Source organism: Equus przewalskii, chromosome 26 (assembly GCF_037783145.1).
Source record: "Equus przewalskii isolate Varuska chromosome 26, EquPr2, whole genome shotgun sequence".
NCBI classification, from domain to species: domain Eukaryota; kingdom Metazoa; phylum Chordata; class Mammalia; order Perissodactyla; family Equidae; genus Equus; species Equus przewalskii.
Genome location: NC_091856.1, coordinates 18,787,360 through 18,812,008, shown reverse-complemented (window position 1 = coordinate 18,812,008; position 24,649 = coordinate 18,787,360). Strand labels below are relative to the sequence as shown.

Genomic DNA, 24,649 nt, shown 5'->3' with positions numbered 1-24,649 from the left:
ACCACGAAGCAGCTGGGAAGACCAGGCCCAGAGAGTCAGAGAGTCTTGGCCAAGGTCACGCAGCAGAGTGGTGGCCAAGCGGGGGTCAGGACCCCAGCCTGCTGGCTTCAAGTCCAGGGCTTATTTACGGCCCTGGATTTTTCCAGGCCATATCCAAATCCCCTTTACCACAGCTGGGGCCTGTTATGTCCACTTTCTCCAGCAAGGGGCCTGGACCAGAGTCTTGCAGCTAGTAACATAAACAGAGCCCTCAGACTCGGGTGCATCCTAAGGGTCTTTGTCCAGACAGAATCATCTGGGGTATTGGGGGTGGGGAGAGCCACCTCAACGGGTGCCCCCCACCACCCCAGCTTCCAGACACACTGCCCTCATCCCCGGCCCCTCTTGACTCATCTGGCTAACTGTGTATGAACTCGCTTCCTTCCTCCTTCTCCAAGGCCAAATTCCCAGCTGCAGCCTGTCACATTCCGACCCAGGCACCTCCCCCTTCCTCGATGCCTGAACCCAGACCCGCCCCTTCTCCGACCGTGTGGAGAAGGAGCAGCGCCCAGCAGTTCACTCAGCTTGGGGGATTCATAACAGGGTCCCAGGTGACCCTCCCTCTAAATAATCACCCCTCTGGGCCCCTCCCGATGTTCCAGCACACACCACCTCCTGGCACATGGAAGTAACCCAGATGCGAACGTGGCCCCAGTTCTGAGCCTTCCCGCCCAGCCTCAGTCTCCCCATCTGTCCTATGAGTGGCTGGGACTCGGTGGTCTCAGGGAAACTGGAAGACCCCAGATCTTCACCCCAACCCAGCCTCCCGGGGATGAACCTCACAGCTCAGCCTGAATTGGGCCAAGGTTGGGGGGGCGGGGGGGTGTTGGAGGAGGGGCCCCTCCCCTCCAGCGCCCCAGAACCAGGCGTGGGCTGTGCCAGGCGAGGTCAAGAGCAAGCCCCTCTCGCCATTGGTGCTGCCCCAAAGATGGGGGGCTGGAGCACTCTGCCACCCATCTGCAGCCTGTGAGGGTGGGGGCTCCCCGCTGCCCTGCCCCCACCTCCCACCCCGCTCCAGCCACAGCCTTGCAGAGAAACGAAACACATAGTTGACTGGGAGCCAAGCAGACCAATTCTATAAATGCTGCAGCCCAGAAAGCAGGGTGGGGGAGGGCCCAGGGATTCCCCACCGTCCCTCCCTGGGCCGGGGGAGTATGTGGTGGTGGGATGGGGCATGCCACAGAGCTGTGGGTGACCTCAGGTAAGGCCCTGCCCCTCTCTGTGCCCCAGAGCCGCCATCTGTGCAGAAGGGAGCTGGGACAGTTTAATCCTAGCATGCTATTATCTTTGGAATTTTATGATCTATGGAATTTCCAGTCTAGAAACAGTATGACGGGGGTGGGGGCACACAGAGAGCCTGAGAAGGATGTCAGGAGAGTCATTCCCTCACTCGTGGAATTTCAGAGCTGGGAGGGACCTTGCAAATGCCTTACCGAGATCCCACGTTTTATAGATGCAGAAACTGAGGCCCAGAGAGGGGAAGGGACTTGCCTAAGATCACACAGCTTCTTGGTGGAAATGTTCTTGGCTCTCGGACTAGAACTCGTCCGCAACCATTTGCGGGGCACTCTGCTAGGCATCGTGTAAGAAAGAGACGGAAACAGAGTCCGTCTCTGCCCAGAGGGGCTCAGGACAGCAGATGGAAAAATCAGCATAATAGGTGGTTTGAGATCATAGGCTCCGGAGTCAGACTGTCTGGTTCTATCCTGGCTCTTGCAATGACTCTGTTTGACCTTATCCAAAGTCATTGAACCTTTATGAGCCTCAGTTTCCCCACCTGTGAAATGGGGATAATATTGGAACCAATTTCTCAGGCTGGCTGGGAAGACGAGATGAGATCCCTCAGAGGCAGCTCAGCCAACAGAGTTCAGAGGTCAAAGGGAGCTTTTAGAAAGTGACCTGTGCCATCCAGAGGGACAGTCAACTGCTGCAGGAGCTCCGAGGAGGGGGTGGTCCTCAGAAAAGGAGGCGGCACTTGATCTGAGCCAGGGATGGAGGGAGAGTTAGCAAAGGAGGGCACTCTGTCTGGGTCGAGAGGACAGCCGGAGCTCAGGGGCGGAGGCCTCGGGAGGGGTCTGGGGGCCCCAGGCAGAACACTTGAGCCCGGAACGCCAGGTCAAAGGGCCTCATCCTGGTCCCAGGCTGCAAGCTCCCGGGGCTGGCAGGGTCCGTGACACCTCGGTGGTCCCCAGCTCTGGGCATGTGCTCCACGGAGCCTCTGAAGCCAGGAGGAAATGCCGCTTCAGACAGCAGATTCCAGAGCCCTGGGCCCAGGCAGCACAGGGCCAGGTCTGCAGGGAACTAGGGCTCAAGTAATTGCATAACCAGAACCATCCGCTGGGCTCCGAGCTAAAAATATGCCCCAGGCAGCTCTCTCTGCCAGGGCCTCGCCAGGCACCCAGCGTGGGAAAGGCTGATTCAGCCTGGGCACAGATGCCAGGCGCCGTGGGTCCCAGCCCTCTTGGGAAGGGTCAGACTCCCCTCCAAGAGGACCCCCCAAGGGTCCCAGCATATGGTGAAGAGCCTGGGTCCCAGCCCCGGCTCTGCTATTTCCTAGATGCTCCGCTCCCTCATCTCTGAAATGACAGTGATCATCCTCGCCCGTGGGGGCTCTGGAGAGGGGGAGCAAATAAAGCAGCGTAAGCGACGCACCAGGCATGACACACACAAGCTGCTTTTCCCTCCCAGGCTCGGGCTGGCTCCTATCAGCCACCGCAGCTCTGCCAAGTACTCCTCCAGCCCCCGGGTGAAGCTCTCAGCACAGAGAGCTCATCCCCAAGCCGGCACAGCCCAGCCAGCGCCTATGTCAGCATCCCCGCCCCCAGGATGGCCCTGCAGGGAGGGGAAGATGGATGCAAGGGTCACGTCCTCCCAGGTCAGCTTCTCTCCTGGAGAAACACCAAAGGCCATCAGCTCAGGGGAGGTGGTCTTCAGAAACCCCTTCTCCACTGCCAAGGAGGCTGCCAAGGGCGATGCCTACAGTGGACAACAGAGACCCTGCAAGAGGTCATCGCCATCCCGTGCCGTGTCTGTCCACACAGCGCCCCTAAGAGCCCTAAGTCCACTCCAAGGGACAAAGGGGAACATCGGTGCCAGAGAGGGGCAGGGAACAGCTTGAGGACACACAGCAAAGCTGGGACTTCAGGGGCAGCAGGACACAGGCCCGAGAGCCAATCAAAGTTCCGTGTGATCACTTACCCGTGGCCCCCGTGCCCCAGGGGGTCCAGGGAGCCCAGGCAGCCCAGGGGGACCCTGAAGAGAAAATAAGAAGACAGCGTTAGTGCCAAGTGGCAATAAAGAATGGCTTCAAGCAGTCATTCAACAAACCTGTCTAGAGCTCTGGGCACAGAAACCCAGAAGAGGGGTCTTCAGAGGTCCGTACCTGAGGAACCCCCGCTCTTTGGGGCTCTCAGGCCTTTGCAGCTGCTGTTTCTCAGTCTTTGAAGCTCTCATCTTCGATTACCCGGTGAATTTACTCAGAGTGTCACCTCCTCCAGGAAGCCTTCTCTGATCCCTCCCCCAGGTTGAGCCAAGTCCTGTCTTTCCCTCTACTTTAAAGGCCACCCTATCGTTTGGGGAATTGTCTGCTTAGAAGCCGGTCTCCTCTCCTAGCACATTCTCCTCAAAGGAACTAACGGAATATGAGTCATCTCTCCCCAGGGCTCCACCAAAAATTTGATAAAATGCAACAGCAGTAGACCTCAGGGCTCAGTCGAGTTCTCGGCAGAGCCAGAGTGGGGAAGGCACTTGTCCAAGGCCGCATGGAGCATCTTTGCACCACGGGGAGGCAGCGCGACAGACGGGGCATAGGCACAGGCTTTTGCATCCGACGGGCCTGGGTTCAAATGCCAGGGCTGCCACTTACAAGCGTGCTTTGGGTGAGTTCCTCAACCAGCCCGTGCCCATAAAATGGGGCAATAACACCCTCCTCCCAGGAAAATTGTGAGGAGGCAATGAGAGAAGGTAAATGCCCAACACACTGCCTGGGATGCGACCGTCACTCAAACGTTCCATCTATTCCAGCGGCCACAGCCTGGTCCAGCCTTCATCACTCCCCAAGAACCCGCAACAGCCACCTCATCTGTCCTCCACCCCACCTCCACCCTCTCCCCTCTCCAGTCCGCTTCCACATAGCTCCGTGCGCCCAAGGCACCCTCCTGCTCAATGACATTCAATGGCTCCCCATTTCCCACAAGAGAGAGGCCTAAACCTACAGCACAGCCTCCAAGAAGCACCATCTGACCTCCCGCTCTTCTCCTCACACAGGAAAGGAGGCAGCCGGGCAGACCTGCTAAATCGTGGGCTGACCTTTGTTCAGATCCCGGGTTTGCCCCTAAACAGCTGGAGACTGCGTGGGCCCCTCAGCCCGAGTCTGTGCTGCCCGGCTTTGCGGTGGCTTCAGTCCCGTCCCATCTCCCCCAAAGGAGTCAAGGAGGATGAAGAGAGTGTGCCTGACGGGACGAGCCCAACACGGAGCCTTCGAAGGCAGCCAGGATTTCGAGGATGTGTGAGGCCTGGGGAATTCATTTGTTTCAAATAACCATCAACGAGATTCCAGGTTTCCTGCCCAGAGTTAAAATCGGTGTTGAAAACCCAGTCCGGCTTGGCTGGTAATTAATCCAGATCTCACGCTGGGCGCCTCGGTCCACAGTTCTGGCCTGTGCACACCCCGTGCCTGCTCAGCCGTGAAGACAACTCCGGAGAGAGATGCAGATGGGCAGATAGGGGGCCCGAGGCCCCGGGTCACTGCAAAGAGCCCGGGTGGAGGGAGGGGGGCTGCTGTGTGACTTTGGGCCGGCCCCGGCCACCTCTGAGCCTCCGGGGACCTCTGGCCAAGTTGGCAGCAGTCTTGCCTCCATCCAGAGCCTGGGGGCTCAGGAGACGGTTTCGAGTCTCCCCGGGAGCCACAGAGTCCAGTGTAAGCCTGGGGGCCTGGGTTCCCCCTGCGCACCCCCAGGCAAGCTACTTCCGGTCTCCAGCTTTCCTTCTTTGACTGTGAAATGAGGATATAACAGCATCTAGCTGACAGATAACCTGTAGAAGGCACTCATCCTGGTGCCTGGCACACAGTTAATGCCCAAAAGTTAGCTGTTTCTGATCAGTAAGCTGCTGGCACCTCCCCAACTCAAAATTGTAAGCCACGTTCTTCAGCATCTGTGTTTTGGGGAGAGCCAAGATCTCCCTTCCTAGAAGGCCCTGGGTGGCCCTATTCGTCCAGGTGACCCGGAATTAAATGGAAATGCAGGGGCTAAGGGTAAGCACCACTGTGGGCATCGTTATCGTCATCGAGCCCTTGTAACAGATGAGAAGCCGAAGAGAGGCTCAGAGAGGCAAAGTGATTTGCCCAAGGCCACACAGCCAACAGGCAGAGCGTGGATTCAACCCAGGAGCATTTGACTCATTCGCTTATCCCGGGCAGCTCCCACACAGACCATCCTGGCCAGGTGTGTTCTGACTAAGTGTGCAAGCTTGGGTAAGTCCCTTCCCTTGTGCGGGCATCTGTGAAATGAACATCCCGGAACCTTTCCAACAATGGCATTTCCTGAATGCTTTCCTCCTCTGGGTCATCGGCGAACGAGGAAAGGTGAGCTCATGCCCAACTCACAGGGATGAAGGCCCAGGCCCAGAGGGGTGAAGGGCTTGGCAGGGCTGCCTCAAGGGAGGATGGACACTCCCTCTTGGCATTTCTTTGGCCCCAGAAATGGGGGCATCCCGGCTGGAGACTGACCTCACCCACAACATCTGCTGAGCAGACTCCGAGCACCAGTCAGGACCCAGGGCCCAGCCTGTGAGGTCAGCCCGGGGCGTCCACCAACGTGGGAGCACCAGGCTGCAGCCAGGGGCCTGACCCTCCCGCACTGGGCGCTCTCCGTGTCAGTGCCCCCTGCCCCCGTCCCCTGCTCCCAGACCCTGCCTGGTCCCCATGCAGTGGAAAAATGCTGCCATTTCTTTCCAGGGCCCGAAGCCTGAGCGGGTGATTCGGGGATGATTCACGGAGCCGCGGTGGGATTTTCCACTCCACGCTGCAAACAACGGGGCCTCTGAGAGGGCCCGGGCCCGAGGGGGAGGGGAGTGGGGGCGCAGGCCCGCCTGGGGGCGGCCGACGAGGCCCGGGCTCCGGCGAACAGAGCCATGGAAACAGCCAAGCAGCCCCCGCCCTGGGATCCCCCAAGGGTCCCAACCTCTGACAGCCAGACCCAGGGGAACCCCATCCCTCGGAACAAGCCCACCCTTGTGTCCAGCTGCAAGGGCCCGCCTGCCAAGCCTTGCAGGAAGGACTCCGTCTGGCAAAGCCCCTGGCAGCAAGAAGCAGAGGTTTCACAGGCCTGGGATCTGTGTCCGGTCCTGTGTGTGCCACTAACTACGGGGTGACCCTGAGCCACGACCTGCAGTCGCTGGGCCTCTGCTCAGTGGCTGTAGCCTGATGGGGGCGGCCAGGGCCCTGGCTCACGGGGCCCTCCCATCTCTGACCACCTGAGCTCACGGCTGTTCCCAAGCAGAGCCCACAGGGTGCCGAGACATCCCGTCTCTGTCCTAGAGAAGAGCCAGCTGGGCCAGGGCTTCTCAGTGTGGCCTGGAGCAAGTTACTGCATCTCCCTGTGCCTCTGGGCCTCAGTCTGTCCAGCTGTAAAATGGGGACACAACACCCATCTTCCAAGACTACGTGCGGGTGCTGGTGTTTCTCCATTCGCTCCCCAGATGCCTGCTGTGCCCAGGGACGCTGAGGCCACACCCTAGGCTCTCTCGCTCTCCTGGGCCAGCTCCCAGGCTCCAAACCCATAGTCTCCAGACAAAGCAAACCCCATCCATTCTCCGGGGCTCTAGAGGACATGGGTATAAGGCTTGACTTTCTCAAGATCTAGCCCCAATTCCTAACCGCCCACAGTACAAAGGCTCTCCCACGTCCAGACCCTCCTGGTTGTCTTAGTGCGACAATGCCCGCCCCCCTGCCGACCATCAGCACATGAGTCATCAGCCACGACAATCCACCGGGACCCAGGCTCTAGTGCTGGTTGCTTTATGGCACTCATCTCACTCAGTCCACACAACAACCTGGGAAAGGTAGGTTGACCCTTATCCCCACTTTATCAAAACAGAAACTGAGGCTCAGACAGGTTAAGCGATTTGCCAAAGGTCACACAGCACCTGGCACCTAGAAGGCACTCAATCAATGTTTGCTGAAAGGATGGCTGGACAAGGGAAGTGTTCAAACCCAGGTCATTCCAAACCCAAAGTCTGTGTGCTCTGTGCACTCCAGGCAGCCTCCTCGCGCCAGCAGCAGCAGAGATCTGGGTAACCTCAAGGGGCCTGGCCTGAGAGTCAGGACGACCTGGTTCTTGTATGGATCAAATGCCTTCATTCATTTCCCAGATAGTCACGGAGCATCTGCTGGGGGCCAGGCCCTCAGCTGGGTCTCCCCGGGTTGACGCTCACAGAAAGAGCAAGCTCGTGCAAATGCCAGCAGCCCGACGTGAATGAATGAGGCCTTGACTCGCCTCCTCCCAGGCGTGGGGCTTCTGTGCAGCTTCTGTGCAGCCTCTGTGAACCACAGCCTCCCCGCCCTGCTCGCCCGGGGCCAAGCTCAGCTTTTCCATGCTCCCCCCGCGCCGGGGGCTCCCACGGAGCTCCCTCGCTCAGTGGCTACAACTCCTGGCAGGCCTGGGCCCAGCCCTCTGCCTCGGCCTCTGCCAGAGCGTCTCGTGCCCCTCGAGAGCCGTGGGGAACGGGTCCCACACAGCCACGGCACCCTTCTCGGCTCTGAAAGGTCCCACTGTCAGTTCTAAGGAGGGAGCTCTTGTCACCGAGGGGAGACAGCCCCAAGGGGGAGCAAGGAAATTCCCCAAAGTCACCCGGCAAAAATAGAGCTCCGAGGCAGCCCTGGCCATCGCCCAGCTTGCCTCCCCGCAGGAGGTGGGAGCTAGTGTCATCCCATATTCTGCAGAAACCGAGGCTTCATGGGGTGAGGGCCACAGAGCCAGCAAGGAACAGAGTCAGGATTTGAACCCAGGTCTGCATGTCCCCAGACTGGGGACAATTAAGCCCCTTGTCACAGGCAGCACAGCTTCTTCTCTGCTGCCTTAGATCCTGAACGTGTACGCGGGTTGGGGGCAGATGAGAGACGACAGAAGGAACACGAGCTCTTGTCACTGCCGCTCAGAGATGCCACTGCGATTATATAATGTCTGGTATCTGGTGAAACATAAATGACCAGTTTGCCACCTGCCACCCAGCAGACTGGATAAAGCTTCTAGAAGCTTCTTGGCTCCTGTTGGAGTGAAGCTAGGTTCCAAGCTGGGGAAGGGTGGGATGAGGTCACGGAGGCAGGCTGCCACCCGAGCACACAGACGTCCTCCCTCTTGTCCTTGTCTGTTCAGGGTTGGAGAAACAGGAAGGGCCCCAGTCCTCGCCGGAAGTCGGGGACCCAGAGTCGCACCCCAACTCCTATAAGAATGTGCTGGGTGCCCTTGGCCAAGTCTGTGGTCCCCCCAACCATGTGCCCTCACCTCCAGAGCACGGATTAGCACACATCCCGCCCTCCTGAACCAGCGGTCACGAGGTCCTACAGGGAGACGCCGCACACATGGACGTAGCTCATAAATGTGACGGGTATAGAAAAGAAGATTCTTTAGATGTAAGCTCTTCCTCTGAGGACAACGACAGGCTCTAACACATCTCTGAGGCCACCAGCTCTCAGTCCTGAGTCCTAGGCTCTCAGAGTGGACACTCTGGGGTGGAATGGAATGTGCTGGAGTCTAGAGCTGGGGTGCAAACTTTAACTCTGACTCCTCTGTGCTGTGTGGCTTTGGGGCAAGTCCTGGCCCTCTCTGGGCACAGTCTCCAGGCTCCTCACATGGCCAGTGAAGAAGGTTGAGCTGAATGAGCCCTAAGCATCTGTTGTCTGAACAGGACGATTCCAGGACCTTCTTCGATCCTGGGGAAGCTCAAGGAGGAGATGTGGCCGGAGGCCTCACCTTCAGTTGGCCCACATCAACAAATCTCGGAGGAAAGGATATGGCTCAGGCATCCAACAGGCTCAAAAGGCAAATTCTACATCGGAAAAAAACGCTCCTGCTCCAGTTCTGCTGGCCCGGACACGGCCGTCCTGTCTCCACACCACACACCCCTGGGGAGGCAGGGTTGGCCTCCTCTCCTCGGCGGGGTGGAGACCCCGAACCTCGCGACGCTCTGTCAGAGGGGGGCAATTCACCCTGCTTTGGCCTCGCAGCCAGTGAGCTGGCGCCCATGCAGCTCGGGAACCTGGGTTGTTGGGGCCCAAGGCACCTGGTGCCTGAGTGGGGTCGGGTAGCTTGGAGGGTGAACACGGTTTCTCCTCCTTCGCTCAGCTCCCAGCTCTCTCCCCTGCCAATTTCAGAACATGGGGACTCGAGCGGCACGCTGACATAATTGCACAGCAATGCATACGATTTCCATAAGTTCCACAATATGGTTATAATAAAAACGAGCTCTCAGTCCCCTTGGAGACAGGCTGAATAAATATTATTTCTAATGGCTATTAAAACTCATTAAGTGTGTTTGTAAGGCCCAGGAATTCCCAGGATCTGCCACTGTCTCCCCACTGTAGGGAGTCTCCCCTCAAACACAGAGCCCGGTGGAAAACGGGGCCCCAGGAAGGAGAAGACCCCACGGTGGTCAGGTCCGAGGCAGGAGCACAGAGGCCCGAGCGTTCTGGAAACTCTCTCCCACCATTCCCCACCCGGAGGAATTGGCCTCCAGCTGCAGAAAGGTCGTTGCCCCTGGAGACAGTCCCAGGCACCCTGGAGGCACCGACCCTGAGGCCGTCTCTTGCACGTGGAATGTTCCGTCTCCCGTCCCTGACTGCTCAGGCCTGACTCTCCTCGCCCCAAACTCCTCTACCAGGGGCCACCAATCAAATGTCTGCAGGAGCCAGGCAGGCGACACAAACGGGTGAAAGGACCGAGTTGGAAGACCCAACTGGGAAACATGGGGACTGCGGCAGACAGAAGCAGGCTTGTCCTAACGGGGCAGCCCTGACCCAGCCACAGCCCACGGGCCACTGCGTTTCTCCAGTTTCCAAGAGAAGCTGGTCACCAGGTCTTTTATATGGAAGCTCCCAATTTTTTTTTAAATATTAGCAGCTTAAACATTTTAAAACAATGCTACGTGTGCCAAACAAAACAAACCCAGGACTACCCATGCGAGACCTTTGTCCGAAGCTCCCAGACAAGCTGAGGGGCCCAGAGGCTTTGCTCCAGGAATCGGAGAGCTGGGTTTGGAGGCTGTGGGACCTGGGGCCAGTTGGTTAATGGTTTTCCTTAAGCCACTCGACCTTGACAGTCGGGATAGCAAAGAATGACCTGGGACCGGGGCCCAGCAAAGCCCAGGATGCTTTTCACCTGGGGGCAGCCCCCAGACCTGAGTGTGCCCCAGCAGCTCACAAATCCGGAACGGGATGTGCAATCCTGAACGCAGCAGAGCTGGGCTAGCGGCGGACACGGGTTCAAGTCAGGACTTTGCCCATAACCAGCTCTTCCCTCACCAGAAGCAAAGACTTCACCCAACTGCCCCCATCTCCCATTGAGCTCCATGCAACATGCAGACCCCACCCAGTCTTACCGGCAAACCGCAGTCTCCCTTGGGCCCCGGAGGTCCCACCAGCAGAGGGAAAGGCGTGGGTCCCGCCAGGTGGAAGAAGGAATAGCCACTGCTCATGGGCCGGGGGCTGGAGGACGGGAATCGCACGGGGGCCAACGCCGGAGCTGGGGTGGTCTGCGGGCTGGGCTGGGGCGGTCTGGGGCTCGGCCCGGCTGTCGGAGGGTTCGACGGGACGTCCCTGGCTGCCTTCCCAGGTCTGAGGGGGACGGGCTTCCGGGGGCCGCTCTTGGGTCTGGCTTTCCTCGTGGCTTCTGATCCAGTGGATTTCTTGCTTCCAGTGGGGGCTGAACCAAGAGCCAGGGTGGCTGGTGGCCGAGTGGTCCTGATGGAGCCAGGACTGGGGGCAGGTGATGGGTGCAAAACAGTGGGTTGGGGAGGTCTGCGTGTGCCGGTGTGGGCAGGGCCCGGCTCACTGGCCCTACTGCTCTTCTTGGTCTCAGTCTGGACCACGGAGGGGACGAGCTTTTTGGAGGAGCCAGTGGCGGGAGGTGGGGGCCGGCCGCTGGGTGGCGGAGGTCTGGGCGTGCCGGGGTTCCTCTGGATGGGCTTCACGGTGGGACGGGAGACCCTGGCAGGAGCTGGGTGGGGAGTGGGCAGCGCTGGCTTCTTCGTGGGACGGGCTGACTTTGTAAAGGAAGGCGGAGCTGCCTTCTGGGGGGATCCCGGGCTTTGGACGGGGGCAACTGAAGAAGGGGCTGTAGGCTCGGTCGGGGGACTTTTGGGCATTTTGGTGGCTGTGCTCTTCCGCAATGTCTGGACAGATCTGGAGCTGCTGGCAGGCGAGGCTGGGGATGTGAGAGGAAGCAATTCACTGGCTGACAGCTTGGCAGGTGGTAGTGGGGTCCAGGCTGGGCTTCCCACTGTGACACGCTGCTGGGGGTCTATGGTGCTAGTCCTTTGGGGCTTGGAGGGCGTGGGAGGCACCACAGTCACCCAGGGCCCGCTGCCTGCAGGCCGCGACCCCAGGGCTGGAGCGGCAGTGGTCAGGTTCTCGAGGCCCAGCAGAGCAAGGTCGGTCTGGAAGGCGAAAGGTGAGCCAGCGTCTTGGGGGAGGAGGGGTCCCAGCCGGGGCCGGTACATGTCAGCCTGTCCACACTGCTTTCTCAAGTGGGCACAGTAATTGTGAGCGACCCGCGCCACAGGGTGGATGCTGAACTGGCACAGGGCGCCTTCAAACTGGACCGCGTGGGGGTTCATCTTCCCGAAGAGGAACGAGCCCTCGGGGTCGAGCGCCGGGTCCCTGTGGAAAGGCAGTGGGACAGGCACCCGGCGCTGCCCGCAGGCCGTCACCAGGGTGACCGTGCGGCCACGGAGCTCGAGGGCCAGGTGGTGCCAGCGCCCATCGTGCATGTCGAGGTCAAAGGCCACGGAGCGCCGGGGTCCCAGGTGGACCACCGTCTTGCCGGGGACGAACTGTAGGCCCAGCTGCAGCTTGTGCTTGCGGCTGCGGACGGCGAAGAGGAAGGCATGGTTCACCCGGTGGGAGCAGAGACTCAGCACCAGCGCCAGCTCCGCGCCCAGGGTGGCAGGAATGACGGTGGCCGTGGGGGCCTGCAGCCGGGCCCGCTGCGTGAAGATGAAGCCGGACTGGAACGGAATGACCCCCGGGGGCGGGGGGCTCCGGCCGCCTGCTGCCTTCGTCCAGCTGAGGCCCAGGCGCTGAAGGACATCCACATCTGCAGAGGGAGGGCAGAGGGGGAGGGGGCACGGTCAGGGCCCGCACCAGCCCGGGGCCCCTCCGGGTGCACAGCCGGTGAGGATGGGCCCCCCACTGCCACCCACGGCTCCACGGTTGTGGCTGAGAGTCCAGAGCCAGGACCAGTCTCACCCAGCTGCACGATCTTGCATATAGTGGCTGAAAACACCAGCTCTGGAGCCACTCTTCCCAAGTTCAAACCCTAGCTCCACCACCACCACCAGCCCCCTGACTTCCGTGCCTCGGTTTTCCCATCTATTAAGTGGGGTCATGGTACTACCAACCTCACAAGGAGGTTCTGATGCACTTGGAAAAAAGTGCCTGGCACAAAATAAGCACTTTGAAATGACAGCCACTAATACTAAAATGAGTGATCATCACCCAATGCTCACACGAGGCATATTTGAGGCTGCCTGACATGGCTCGTTTCTCCTTCTCTCTGCCTCAAAAGCCACCTCCTCCAGGAAGCAGTCCCATAAGTGAGGGAGCAGGGTGACAGGAACGGACGTGTCACTGGAGCTTGGGAAGGATGTCCAGGGGGCCTGACTGCCGTCACCACCTTTGGGAACCGACCCCGGTCCCTTCCCACCCCCGGGGGTCTCTGGCAGGAGCAGGCAGGGGGAGCTGCTCGCTGCACAGAAGGGAGAGGACATTGCCACAACTCCCCTCCTCCCGGGGTGGCTTCGGAGAGAGCACAGGAAGTCATCGAGGCAGCCCTGCAGCCTGTGTCCCCCGGCGCAGCGTGTGGACGTCCGACCATGGTCTGGCCAGGACTACGTTGGTGGGGGGTCTACAGAGCAAAAGGACAGCTTCCAGGAAGTTCATCGAATGGCTTCCTGACCTCGCCCCTCGCAGATCAGCTGACCTCCTCCACCAGCTGAGCTGCCAGGGTCTACAGAAGCTGGCTCTGAGCTCCGCAGCAGGCAAGGAGAGGCTGCCTCCGGAATGGGGGTCTGGGTTAGGTCCTCAGGCCCTTCCCCTGAGACCCTCAGCAACCCAGCCCGAGTGCAGAGTGCTCTCTCCCTCGCCGCCCGGTGCCAGGGGTGTGCACGGGGCTGAAGGCGGCCCTTAGCACTTAGTAGGCCCTCGGTCGACAACTGTGAGACGGATGGACAGATGGATGGACAGAAAAATGGGCTGTGAGAAACTGAGAACCTGGGTGCTGGAAACCTGGCAGCATAATGGTTCCATAGCAGCTCTGGAGTCAGAAGGCCAGACCACAGAGCCGGACGAGAGCACCCGTGAGTCTGGACTCTGAGCCTCAGTTCCCCGCGCTGTAATGGGGGCTATGAAGAACGCCCACACCATAGGGCTGTAGGGAGGCGAAATGGCGGTCCTCCTCACCATCCTGCCCCACCCCCTGCTCCCGGGACCTCTAAGTAGATCTCCTCCTGAGCCCCGGGCCTCAGTTTCCCTGCCTGCAGGCTGCTATTTTGGGTTGGCCTGGCTTGAAGACCCTTATTCCTCCCTCAGACCCACGGGCCCTCATTTCACTTCAAATTCCTCCTTTCTCCCACCTCTGTCTGTCCCCAGGTCCTGAGCTAAAATAACCCACGGTGTCAGGATCCTCCCAGTAGCAGTGTATTTTATATGTTTTCATCACGGAAAATCTCTTACTATCATGGAATGCAACTCACTATAAACAACTTAAAAGGGAGACGCCATTTGTTGGGGATGAGGGAGGGGCAAGAAAGCCACCCCTCCCTTGTCCAACCTCCTCCGTCCCCTGGAGGCCCCCAGGCCTGCACACTCCTCTCCCTGCACACCGCAGCTGACAGACACCTGCACTGCCCAGGGACAGTGACAACTGGCCAGGCCAGGTGGCATCGACGAGCTTTCCCTCATCGTCCTCTCCAGGGGGTTTCAAAGCTGACCCCAGCCAGTCTCCAGGCCTCCCCCACAGCTCAGGGCAAAGCCCCAAATGCACAGAGCTGGCCATCGCTGAGCTTCCAGAAGCCTCTGACCACTGTGAGCTCCACAGGACACAGGGCAGGGCTGTTCTCGCCCAGACTTTTCGGATACATAAAATAACTAACAACAATAATAAAAACTCATATTTATTGAGCACTTACTATGTATCCAGGGCCTTACATGTATTATCTCGCTGGTTCTCCAAACCATCTATGAAGCAAGTGCTGTTTATCATCCCCACCCTATAGACGAGGGTTAGAAAAGTTGGCTAGAATAACGTGCCCACGGTCACACGGCTTGTAACAAAGCCCACAGCTGGGGTTTGAACCCAGGCTGCCCGGCTCCAGGGTGTGCGCTTTTAGCCACTACGCTCTCCCACACTAGAGCCCCCCAGACCGGCTGGAAGGGCGGAGACACAGCCAGAGTCCCATCAGGGGCGAGGAGCGAGGGGACAGAGGAATGAATGCAGCCCATCGCCAAGAAAGGAGGATGCAGCCAGCTGGCCAGATCCCTTTATTACATAAACCTGGCTCCACGCAGCTCCGCCCCCCACCCCCCCACCGCCTGACTCAGGACTCTGGACAGCTGTTCACCTACTTTGTGGGGAAACAGCAAGCTCGGAAAATATGACATTTGCACAAAATGTTGCCGGGCAGCAAGAGTCTCTTCCGGGCACGGCCCTCCCCTCCCTGGTACTCAGTGCCCGCCCTGCGGCCAGGTCAGGCCACAGGGGCTCTGGGAGGGCCCGGCTGCCCGCCCTGGCGCATGGGCAGGGCATGGAGAAGGGGTAAGGGCCGCTATTTTGAGAGGCATTGTGGCTGCTTAACAAACAGATGTGGGAGAGGTTTCAGTTTCCACGGGCAGCCGTGTGGCCTGCCCGCCGCCGCCCCGGCCCCCTGGACAGCTCCTCTGGGAGAGCAGGAGCGGGATGGCATGGGAAGGAGAGGGTGGGTCACAGGCGTGGGCAATGCTAGGTGGCCTCGGTGCCTCCTCTCAGCTTTTCCTGGAGTACCCATTGGACAAATAGGGACAACAGAGGCTGACAGCCCAAGTGACTTCTTCAAATTGTGCCCCGATGGGAGCAGAAGGCTCAGCCGTCCCCATTTCTACCCTGAGCCCTGCCTGCCCCTTATGAAAGACCAGCCATGATTCTTTCAAGCCCAGAGAGAATTTGCCAGTGACTGGCTCCATTCTATTGATGAGAAAACCGAGGCACTGATTTCCAGTTAGCAGCATGGATGCCTCCGACCCCCGCTTTCTCGGGTCCCTCTGTCCTCCCTTGTCTTCCCCTGGACAAAAAAAAGAGAGAATTACCTTCAGGAGGTCCTTGGGTGGAGGCCAGGCGACAGGCAAACGAGACTAAGATCCAAGTGAAGAGAAACCCCCTAGAGACGGGGAGACACAAGCAGATGCAGCATCAGCTTCCACCCTCTGGCCCGGATCCGGCGGGGGCGTTGAGAGGGGATCACCCAGCCCGGGTCCCATCCTGGCTGCACCCGTGGTGGCTGGGAGGCAAGGCACCGGCTCTAGGACCCCATCCGTGCAGCCCACGCTCCAGGTCTCCAGGGTCGGGACCTGCTTACACAGTACGAACACAGCCTCGCCTTTGACAGATCAACACACCAAATCTGGGGCAGGAAACGCTGCGCAGGAAGCTCTGCCCTGGGCGTCAGGAGACCCAGGGGTCAGCTCGGAAGTGGCAGCCGACTCACTGGGCAGGAAGGGGCCAGCTCCTCTCTCCCTCTGGACGTCAGTCTCCCCATCTGTACTACGGCCTCATGCTCTTGAGGCCCAGTGGGCGGCAGAGCCAGGGCTGAAAGGTCAGTAGGAAGACCAGGCTGGGCCGCCTGGCTGACCGACGTCTTCAGAGAGCAGGGGAGACGAGCACTCACTCTCCCCACCCAAGGCAGGCAGCGCAAGAAGACCCCCCAACCAGGACCAGTGCTTGCTAAGGAGCTGCTTCCCTGGCTTTATGCTGCTGGAAAATGCGAGGAAGGAAGAGAGAAGACCCTGGGGAGTCAGGCAGACCCAGGTGCAAACCTGGCCCCCTCACTTACCAGCTGTGCGACCCTGGGTGAATCACACAGCCTCTCTGAGCCTGTCTCCTCCTCTGCTGACACCCCCTATCCTGCAGGCCAGGCATGAGGATTAAATGAGCTCACGCATGTCAAGGCCTCAGCCTGGCACCAGGCCCAGAAGTGCCCCTCACACCATCCCTGTGGCCCCCGCACTCAGCGGCTCCTGCCAAGAAGGGCAGAGGCAGCGATCCGATTTCCCCTCCCTGTGGGAGCAGGCACAGAGACACCCGAAGCCAGCCACCCGGGGCATCGGATCCCCGAGCGGCCAGAGGAGAGGGCGGCATGTGGCCGGAGGCGGCCGGCAGGGAGGCGGGCAGAGAGCCTCGACCGGCGGGTGGTGAGGGCTGAGGCCGCGACACAGAGGCCCAGGATCCACTTCCAAGAGGACGGCGTGCTTCTGGGGAATCGTGCGATCCAGGAAACCCGTCAGCTGGGGGTGATGTCTGGGCCCTTCCCAGCTCCCTGGGGGCCTTGGAAAACAAGCTCACGCCCTCTGATTTAACAGCAACACTCCGATTTCATTGCAATGAGGATCAATGGTAACGTTGACCGGACACTAGGAAGACGCTGGTGGTCACCTGCCCACAGCCACGCCCCCCCTTCCTGTTTGTTGAGGGACACCTGACCTTCAGAGGATCCAGGATGAATCTAGGTAAGTCTAAGTCGATCCTGGGAATTTCATCTGCCACGCCAATGACTGGTTTAGGCATGCATGTGACCCAAATGTGGCCAATGAGATGGGAGGGATGCCTGCCAGGGCCTCTGGGGAAGTATTTCAAAGGGACAGAGAGGTTTTCTTCTAGCCTTTGTACGTTGTTGAGTGAGGATGTGCTGCTGCTGCAGCCATTTTGTGCACATGAGGTAACAAGCCCCACCAGCACGTGAGGATGGCAGAATGCAAAAATAGTGGGTGTTTGATGACACTTGAGATGCTGAATTAGCCAACCCTACTACTGCTTTTCCTTTGGACCTCTTGATAGGGGACGTAATAACTCTCCTTATTGTTTAAGCCATATTGAATGGGGTCAATTCCTTGCAGCATAAGTCAAACTAGCTGAAACAGCACTCAGATGCTGATGGTGTTCCCTCGAAAGCCTTCTCCAGCCTCTGGGCCTTTGCACGTGCTGCTCTTGTTATCTAGACACCACTCTTTGGCCTGGTCAGTTCCCACACGCGTTAGATTCCAGCTTGGGTGTGAGCTCCCCCAGTCCACTTCATGTACCCGCCACAGCAGGAGTCTCATTGTCTCTCTTCCTGTTTCCTCTTCCAGTCCTAAGTCCCTGAAGGGCAGGGACCACACCTGTCTAGTTGACTCCTGTATTCCTAGCGCCCGGCAGGCGTGTGGGAAGTGCTCCGTGTACGTCTGTAGAAGGAATGACCATTACGTGGTCTCACGGGACACTGCCCTTTAAAAAGTGCCTTCCCATCACCTCCACTCCAGCAGGCCCGCCCACCTCTGACTTTTTCCCAGGATGCTCCTGGCTAACCCTCGGTCCCTCCTCATCCTCTCCAAGCTGCTGCTGCTGCTGCTGCGATCGTGCCTTTTTCACGCGGCCAGTTCTCCCCGCCACTACAAGCCTTGCTGCCACTCCCCACCAGCAATCACTAAACGTCAGGGTGCCTCGCGGCCCTGGCGTTGCCTGGGGACAAGAGCAGAGGCCGACCCTTCCGGCGTGACCTGCTCGCTTGAAGCCAACGGCAGCCTCATCAGCCCTGAAAAGAAATAATAGGCAGCTTTGTTCGAACTGACAAAAACTGAGGCTCCAAGAGGTCAGGAACTTCCTCAAGGTCACCCTGGGCAGGCTCTGGGGTCATCATTCTTCAGAACTTCACACCCACCAGGTAGACACTCCAGAAAACCATGGTCAGATTTATCGGGGATGAGCTATCTCCTACATCCCAGGCTTGGCAGTTCCCAAAGCACAACTGCGCACCAAAGGCTCTGACAAGTCCTGCAATAAAGCACCTGACTGCACTTTCTGTCACTCAGCAGTCCCTGAACTTAGAGGACCGGGGAAGACTCATTTTTCCTGAAAGGCCTTCTCAGAAGACACTGCCTCTCACTTTCCGGGGTTCCCACAATCTCACTAGTTTCAGTTCCATTTCTTTCCACCCTCCCTCCCTAGTTCTTTCCAGACACCAGCCCTCCTGAACTCTCTCTCTATGTTACGTCACATCCCCCCTTCATAGGATGCTCCCCAAGCTAATAACGAGAGGCCAAGTGGAGAGGAGAAGATGCAAGAAGCCCCCATGTCCTTCTCAGTCGACTTTTCCTGCTGGGGTAACACCAAGGAAAGCACTCTGTAGAGAGTAAGAGGGGAACTTAGGGGGAAATAATTTTAATCCCTAAAGGTCAGGAGAGAGAAGACTCGAAGCTTTGAGAGAGGGGACCGGAATCTTCTCTTCCATTGAGCTGCCTAACACTGTGGTTTCTAACTTGAGAATTTCAGCCCCCGAGGCCTGTGACAAAAGTATTTGTCCCCCCATTCATTCACCTCGACAAACACAGCTGACCCTCTCCTAGCCGGATTCTGTGTGCACTTGACCACAGACTGCCAAAGGATACCGCAGGGGTATAGAATGGGAGAAGGTCCTTCAAGGTCATCTAAAGGCCGGATTCTAGTCCCATCCCCTCCTCGTGGACACAGGCAACTGAGGCCCAGAGAGGGGATGCGACTTGCCCAGAGCCACACAGCACGTCAGTGACGCATATCCTCTGACTCCACTACTTAGCAGACAGTCCTTTTCGCTTGACTAGTCTCCCATGGAGAAGAAATTGGAGACTTCCAGGGGCTTCCTCCTTGCCAGAGTCCCAGCCTTCACCATCCGGAACGGAGATGTGGCCTGGAGAGCCAAGCGCCAGGCATGGAAAGTTGGCTCCCAGAGGGAGGCCCTGCCGATCCTTGTGCTCCCGTTCCAGCCCTGTTTAGGCTCCTGCTAATAACATTCAGTGCCTGCACTGGCTCAGCTCTGTGCTTCCAGACTTCTGTTTTCACCGCTGACTTGTGGGCCTTGGCTCGGCAAACCCAGGGCTCCAGAATGCCGGGAAGACCAGAGCACAGGGGCCAGAGAGGGCAAGAGGCAGCCGAAACGGGAGCCGCGCTCAGGGAGCCTGAACTTGCAGCCACAGCCTGGCCACACAGCCCTCCCAGAGGAAAAGCAGGTGTACCCTTCCCCTGCGAAAAGCCCCCTGCCAGGACACCAAATATGGTCATTCCTGGACCACGAGGCTGCCAGAGCCTGCAGCTGGTTTCCTTGTGTCTTCCTCCATCCCTGTTACCTGGGAACACACAGGATCTCGGAGACCCAGACCAGCTTTAACATCCACTGAGAGCTCGGAGCTGAGATCCAGGAGACTGAAACACACCAGGAAACCAGCCCTGGGGACTGCGGGCTTGGCCGGGCTCCCCCGGGTAAGCTGGGAAGGATGCTGGCCGGAGGACCACAGGACAACAAAGGAGGATGGACCACTTCCACCTGCCTCCAGGGACGGGCAGGCCCCGTGCGCCCAGACAGCCACGCCCAACCTCCTTTCTTCACACCTTAGACCTCTTCCATCCTCTTCCATGGGAACACAGACGGCTCATCCGTCTGGACAGGATGCAGCCCAGAATTTTCCAGTTGACTCACACATCCATTCAAGATGAAGTGAATAATAATACAAATAACAGCTGCCGTTTATTGAGCACTTACTACATCCCAGGGACTATTCTAAGCCCTGGGCAAGCACGGTCCCATTCATCTTCCCAAGAGCCTGCTCACTGAGAACTCAGAGGCCCGTTTCGTGGATGAGAAAAATGAGAAGCAGAGAGAGGCTGGTCCTGGCTCACCGGGCAGAGCCAGGACTGCAAGTGTCTGATCGCCAGGCTCTTTCTGCCCTGCAACCTGCCTGCCAGGGGCGCGAGTCTACAAGGACCTGGCTTCAGCCGTCCCCCGCCAACCGATAGGACATTTCTGTGTGCCACGCCAGATTGTGGGGTATCAAGAGGATCCCTGGACACAGGAATGGGGGAAGAGACTATGCCAAGGACATCACAGGAGGAATGTGCTCAGAGAGGGACAGAGCGGATGGGCCCCCCAGTGCACCACCAGGGGAGCTGACAGCTGTTAAGCTGAGCCTTGAAAGACAGCAGGGCCCATGGAAGCATCCATGAGTCCAGAGAGGAAAGGAAAGGAAAGACAGATCTGGGATGTGCCCCATAGGCAATGTCACGGAGCCTGGTCTGAGGCACAAAGCTGGAAGGCACGCAGGGGCCAGAGGGCACAGGATGGGGGCCACTGCGGCAACGAGGGAGGCAGGGAGGCAGGAGAAGGCAGAGGCCGGGCCTCAAAACAACACGACTGCCCACCTGCCCAAAGCTTGAGCCCCACTGTGGGGTGCTTGCCTGGCACCAATTTTCTACCCAACCGCTGGCCTCTGCCCTGGCACAGGGTCTTCTGGAGAAAATGAGTCAGCAGTGTGCTTACTGGTGCTTGTGTGTGTGTGTGTGTGTGTGTGTGTGTGTGTGTGTGTTGCGGTGGGGGGAGGGGGGGCGGGGGAATCTCAACCACCCAGCTTTTTCCAAGACATGGGAAAGAAGGGGGGGGCGGTCATCCCCCTGGTTCCAGCTCAGAGGGGGCAGGGCATGGGGCCGTAGGGTGGGGCTACAGCCCTGACCAGCCTCTTGGGAATGTCCCCTGGTCCTGGGGGCAGAACAGAAAGGCAGCAAGGTCTGGGTTTCTCTGGACAGTAAGCAGGAGCCACAGTCCCCGGTCCCTAAGGGGCTGCTCCCATCCTCGCTGGCTCCCACACACACCCACACTCCGACCGGCTCTTGCACATGCTCACTGTCTCACAACTCCTACTCCACGGGCTGGGAGTCAGAGCCGCTGGGTCCCAGCTCAGCCGCAGCCCCACCTTGGGGATTCCCGCCCGGCTCTGGCCCTCGGTCCGGGCATCTGTACAAGAGGGGCTCCACTTGGAGATCTCCCAGGCCCTTTCTGCTCTGACATGCTTGCTGACTCTCTCTTTTTCTCTCTCACACGCGGAAACGGACAGGAACGGAGACCCCTCCTTCCCCAGAGAAGCGGGGAAACACTGAGACACACAGACCCAAACAGACTGACACACACGCGGAGATTTCCAGAAACAGGGGACGTGCAAAAACACACAGACACTGAGACAGGAGCAGAAGCCGAGACCCGGAGTCCCAGAAACTTGTGGACAGTTTCCCAAGAACAGACAGAAACTGAGACTTCCAGGCTGGGGACCTGGAGACACCGACACCGGAACACACCGAGACGGCCAGAAACGGAGACCCCTCCTACCGCCAGCATCCAAAGAGCCCTCCTCCGCCCCCCGCCGGCCGCTCCAGGCGCCACCCCTCACCCCGCATATCGACCCCGGGGCTCGCTCGGCACCGACCCTCCCCGCCTTGGCCCCCCACCCCACCGCGATCGGGCCGCCGGGCCAGGCGGGGCAGGGCGGGCGGCGCGCAGCCAACCTCGCCGGGCCGGGGGCGCTGCCCGCGTTAACCCTTGGCGGCCCGCCACGCAGGGGCACAGAGCAAGGGGCAGGAAGCTGACGTTCCCCTGGAAGCGTCCCGCGCGGCGGGGAACCCCAGCCCTCCCCGGAGGCTGGAGCAGCAGGAAGCTGGGGAGGGGGATCCCCGAGCTCGTACTCACCCCCCGCGCGCCGCCGCTGCCGCCGCTGTGCCTCGGGCCCCCCGCGCCGATCCCGCTCCCATGGCGGGCCCCTACTTCATGCTCCCGAGCCCCGGGGGCAAGTGTGGGCGCGCCCCATGGGGCCGCCAGCCCCCCGCCCCGCCGCGCCAGGCCGGCTCAGAGCGCGCGGCCCCCGCGCCCCCCGCGCAGCCCCGCGCCCTGGGGCGCCCGAGCAGGCAGGCAGCGCGGCCGGGGCCCCGCGGGCGCCCGCGCCAGGCCCATGGTCCCAGGAGTCCCGGCGCCGCCGCGCTCGCCCCTGCCTCTCTCTGTTCCTGCTTCCACCGAAAAGGAAGAAGAAGCAGGGGGAAAAGAGAGATGAGCAAACTTTGGGAGGCGGGCAGCTGGCGGTCCCCGGAGACAGAGCAAGGCCGGGCGAGGGCGCGCGGAGGGCGGTGGAAGCTGCCTCCCCGCCGGCCTGGGGGAGGAGAGGAAAAGGAAGGATTTGGGGGAAATGAAGGCGATTTAAAGTCTCGGCCCGCGGCGGCTCTCCACCTTCCCTCCTCCCCGCGCCGGGCCGCCCTCTGCTGCCCCTTACTGCCCCCTGCCGGCCTCAGCCGGGGACGCAGCCCCCGCCGGCCCACTGCAGCCCCGCGGAGACCGCCCCCCCCCCCAACCCTACCCCCTGTAAAGACGGGGAAACTGAGAGTCACAGAGAGGCAAGCGATGGCCAAGGCTGCACAGCCGGACGATCACAGTCCGGAGATTCGGGACTCCTGGCTTGGGAGATGGCGAGTCCCCGAGTTGGGGAGCAGAGACAGAGGGAGAAACGGGACAGACTACTGCTGAAAGGAACCCGGAGTTCCAAGAAGAGATCTGGGACCGGGACGCAGTGTCCAGACTCCCAGGACAACGACAGCCACTGTCCTACCACACACACACACACACACACACACACCCCTATTTCCCTCCCAGATTCGGAGCTCCCTGGAAAACAGACTTTCCTGGGCACGTAGTGGGTGGGCTTGTTAAACGTTCGTCACCCTCCTCTCTCTTCCCTCTCGGTTTGGTAAGAAATGAGAGCTTCACCCTACACTCCACCCCAGCCCCCAAGCCCCCAGAGTCGACCACAGACTCCCTCGGATCCTACGCTGGAGCGCAGAACTGCACACCTTGACGCCGCCGCAAACACCAGGCAAATTCGCACACCCACAACCCCATTCGGAGCCCGGGCATCAGAGCCCCCTCCGCCTCCACCTCCACGGCTTGCTCACTGGCGCATACACACTCTCACACACATCCACACTCACCCCAAGCTCAGACACACGCTCACAGTCATTCACATGCAAGCACAGCCACGCACTCCTTCTGGGCTCACACAAACACACCCTGGGGTGTCTGGACTCCGGCGCACGCCCGGATTCCACATACGCAGACGCATGCACACTAGTGCTTACACGCGGACAAATGCACACTAGCCTAACCTGGCCTAGCCACATCTCCCCCAACGTACGCACCCGCGCGCACACCTCTCATACACACCCTCACGCGCGCACAAACCCCACGTACACACCCCAAGTGCGCACACTCACGCGCGCACCCCCCCACACACACACACACTTGCACACAGCTCCCCGCTAGTGCCCACCCCGCGCGTGCACAAACGCACTCACTCCCAGCACATGGACTCTTCTCCCCACACGCGCGCACCTTTACGCACACACACACCGGTACCCCCTGCGCTCCAGGAGCCCCGGGGCACTTACTGGGTCCCTAGGTACGAGGCTGGACGGTCGGTCCTTCCTCGGGCGCCTAACGGCATTTGTATTCATGGGTCCCCGCAGCCCCGGGCGCGGGCGCGGGGGCGGGGGGGCGGGGTCCCCTTCCCTAAACTGGGCGCGGGCGCTCGGAGCGCAGGGGCACCGGGAGGGGCATGAGCGCGCGGTGCTGCGCCGCCGGCCCGGTCCGCCTGCGCTCGAACTTCGGCCGCTCTGCGTCCTCGGACTCCGACGCGGGCTCCGCGCGCGGGGGGCGGCTCATAGGTGCTGGGGCCGCGGCGCCCGCCGGGCCTTTTGAAGTCTCCGCTGGGGGCGGGGAGGGGGCGCTGAAGGCGGCGTTTTAAACCGTGGCCGCACGCGGGCTCGGTGGAGCAAGGTGTCTGGTTTCAGCAAACTTGAGGAAAAGTCCCAAGCCAAAGGGGTGGGGTGGGGGGAACGGGCAGCCAAGCGAGAAAGAAAATGCGGCCGCCTGGCTGTGCGCAGCTTCCTGCAGGGGGCAGAGCACCCATGGCTGCCGGCAGGGAGGCCCGGCGTGGCGCTGGGGAACCCGCGGGCGTCTGGACGGCGCGTGGAACCGCTCCCCACCCCCGCACGCTCACGTTGAAGCCGAGTTCTTAACCTCCGCGTGGACGAGCCCCGGGGAAGGCAGGAACACCCAGACTCTGTACAAATCGTGCACGTTCGTGCATTCTTCTCGGGGAGAGGGGCCAGGGGTTCCTCAGGTTTCCGAAGGCCACGGCTCTCGCAGGTTGAGAACTCCCTGTGCAATCCCAGGTGACGCTTTACGAGCTGCATACTTGGTGCTAGGCAGATCCCGTCTTTATTTACATTTCTGGCATTTTGTTCGTCACGGATTTTTTTTTGCATTAATT

The 24,649-nt window shown here is 60.0% G+C and overlaps 1 protein-coding gene across 5 annotated transcripts in view; it reads right to left on the bottom strand.

Moving 5' to 3' along the window:
* COL27A1 (collagen type XXVII alpha 1 chain) overlaps positions 1 to 23,836 on the bottom strand; it is a 142,186-nt gene extending 118,350 nt beyond the window's left edge. For 4 of the 5 annotated variants that reach the window (XM_070596333.1, XM_070596338.1, XM_070596337.1 and 1 more), the window contains exons 1-4: positions 22,024 to 22,180; positions 15,596 to 15,666; positions 10,636 to 12,350; positions 3,238 to 3,291 (exon numbers count right to left, since the gene is read on the bottom strand). In XM_070596333.1, coding sequence (XP_070452434.1) covers positions 3,238 to 3,291; positions 10,636 to 12,350; positions 15,596 to 15,666; positions 22,024 to 22,085 — 1,902 coding nt within the window. In that variant the 5' untranslated portion in view covers positions 22,086 to 22,180. Of the gene's footprint in view, positions 1 to 3,237; positions 3,292 to 10,635; positions 12,351 to 15,595; positions 15,667 to 22,023; positions 22,181 to 23,765 lie in introns of those variants that run through there. The other variant, XM_070596334.1, reaches the window with a different exon arrangement.
* Positions 23,837 to 24,649: the final 813 nt, after the last annotated feature.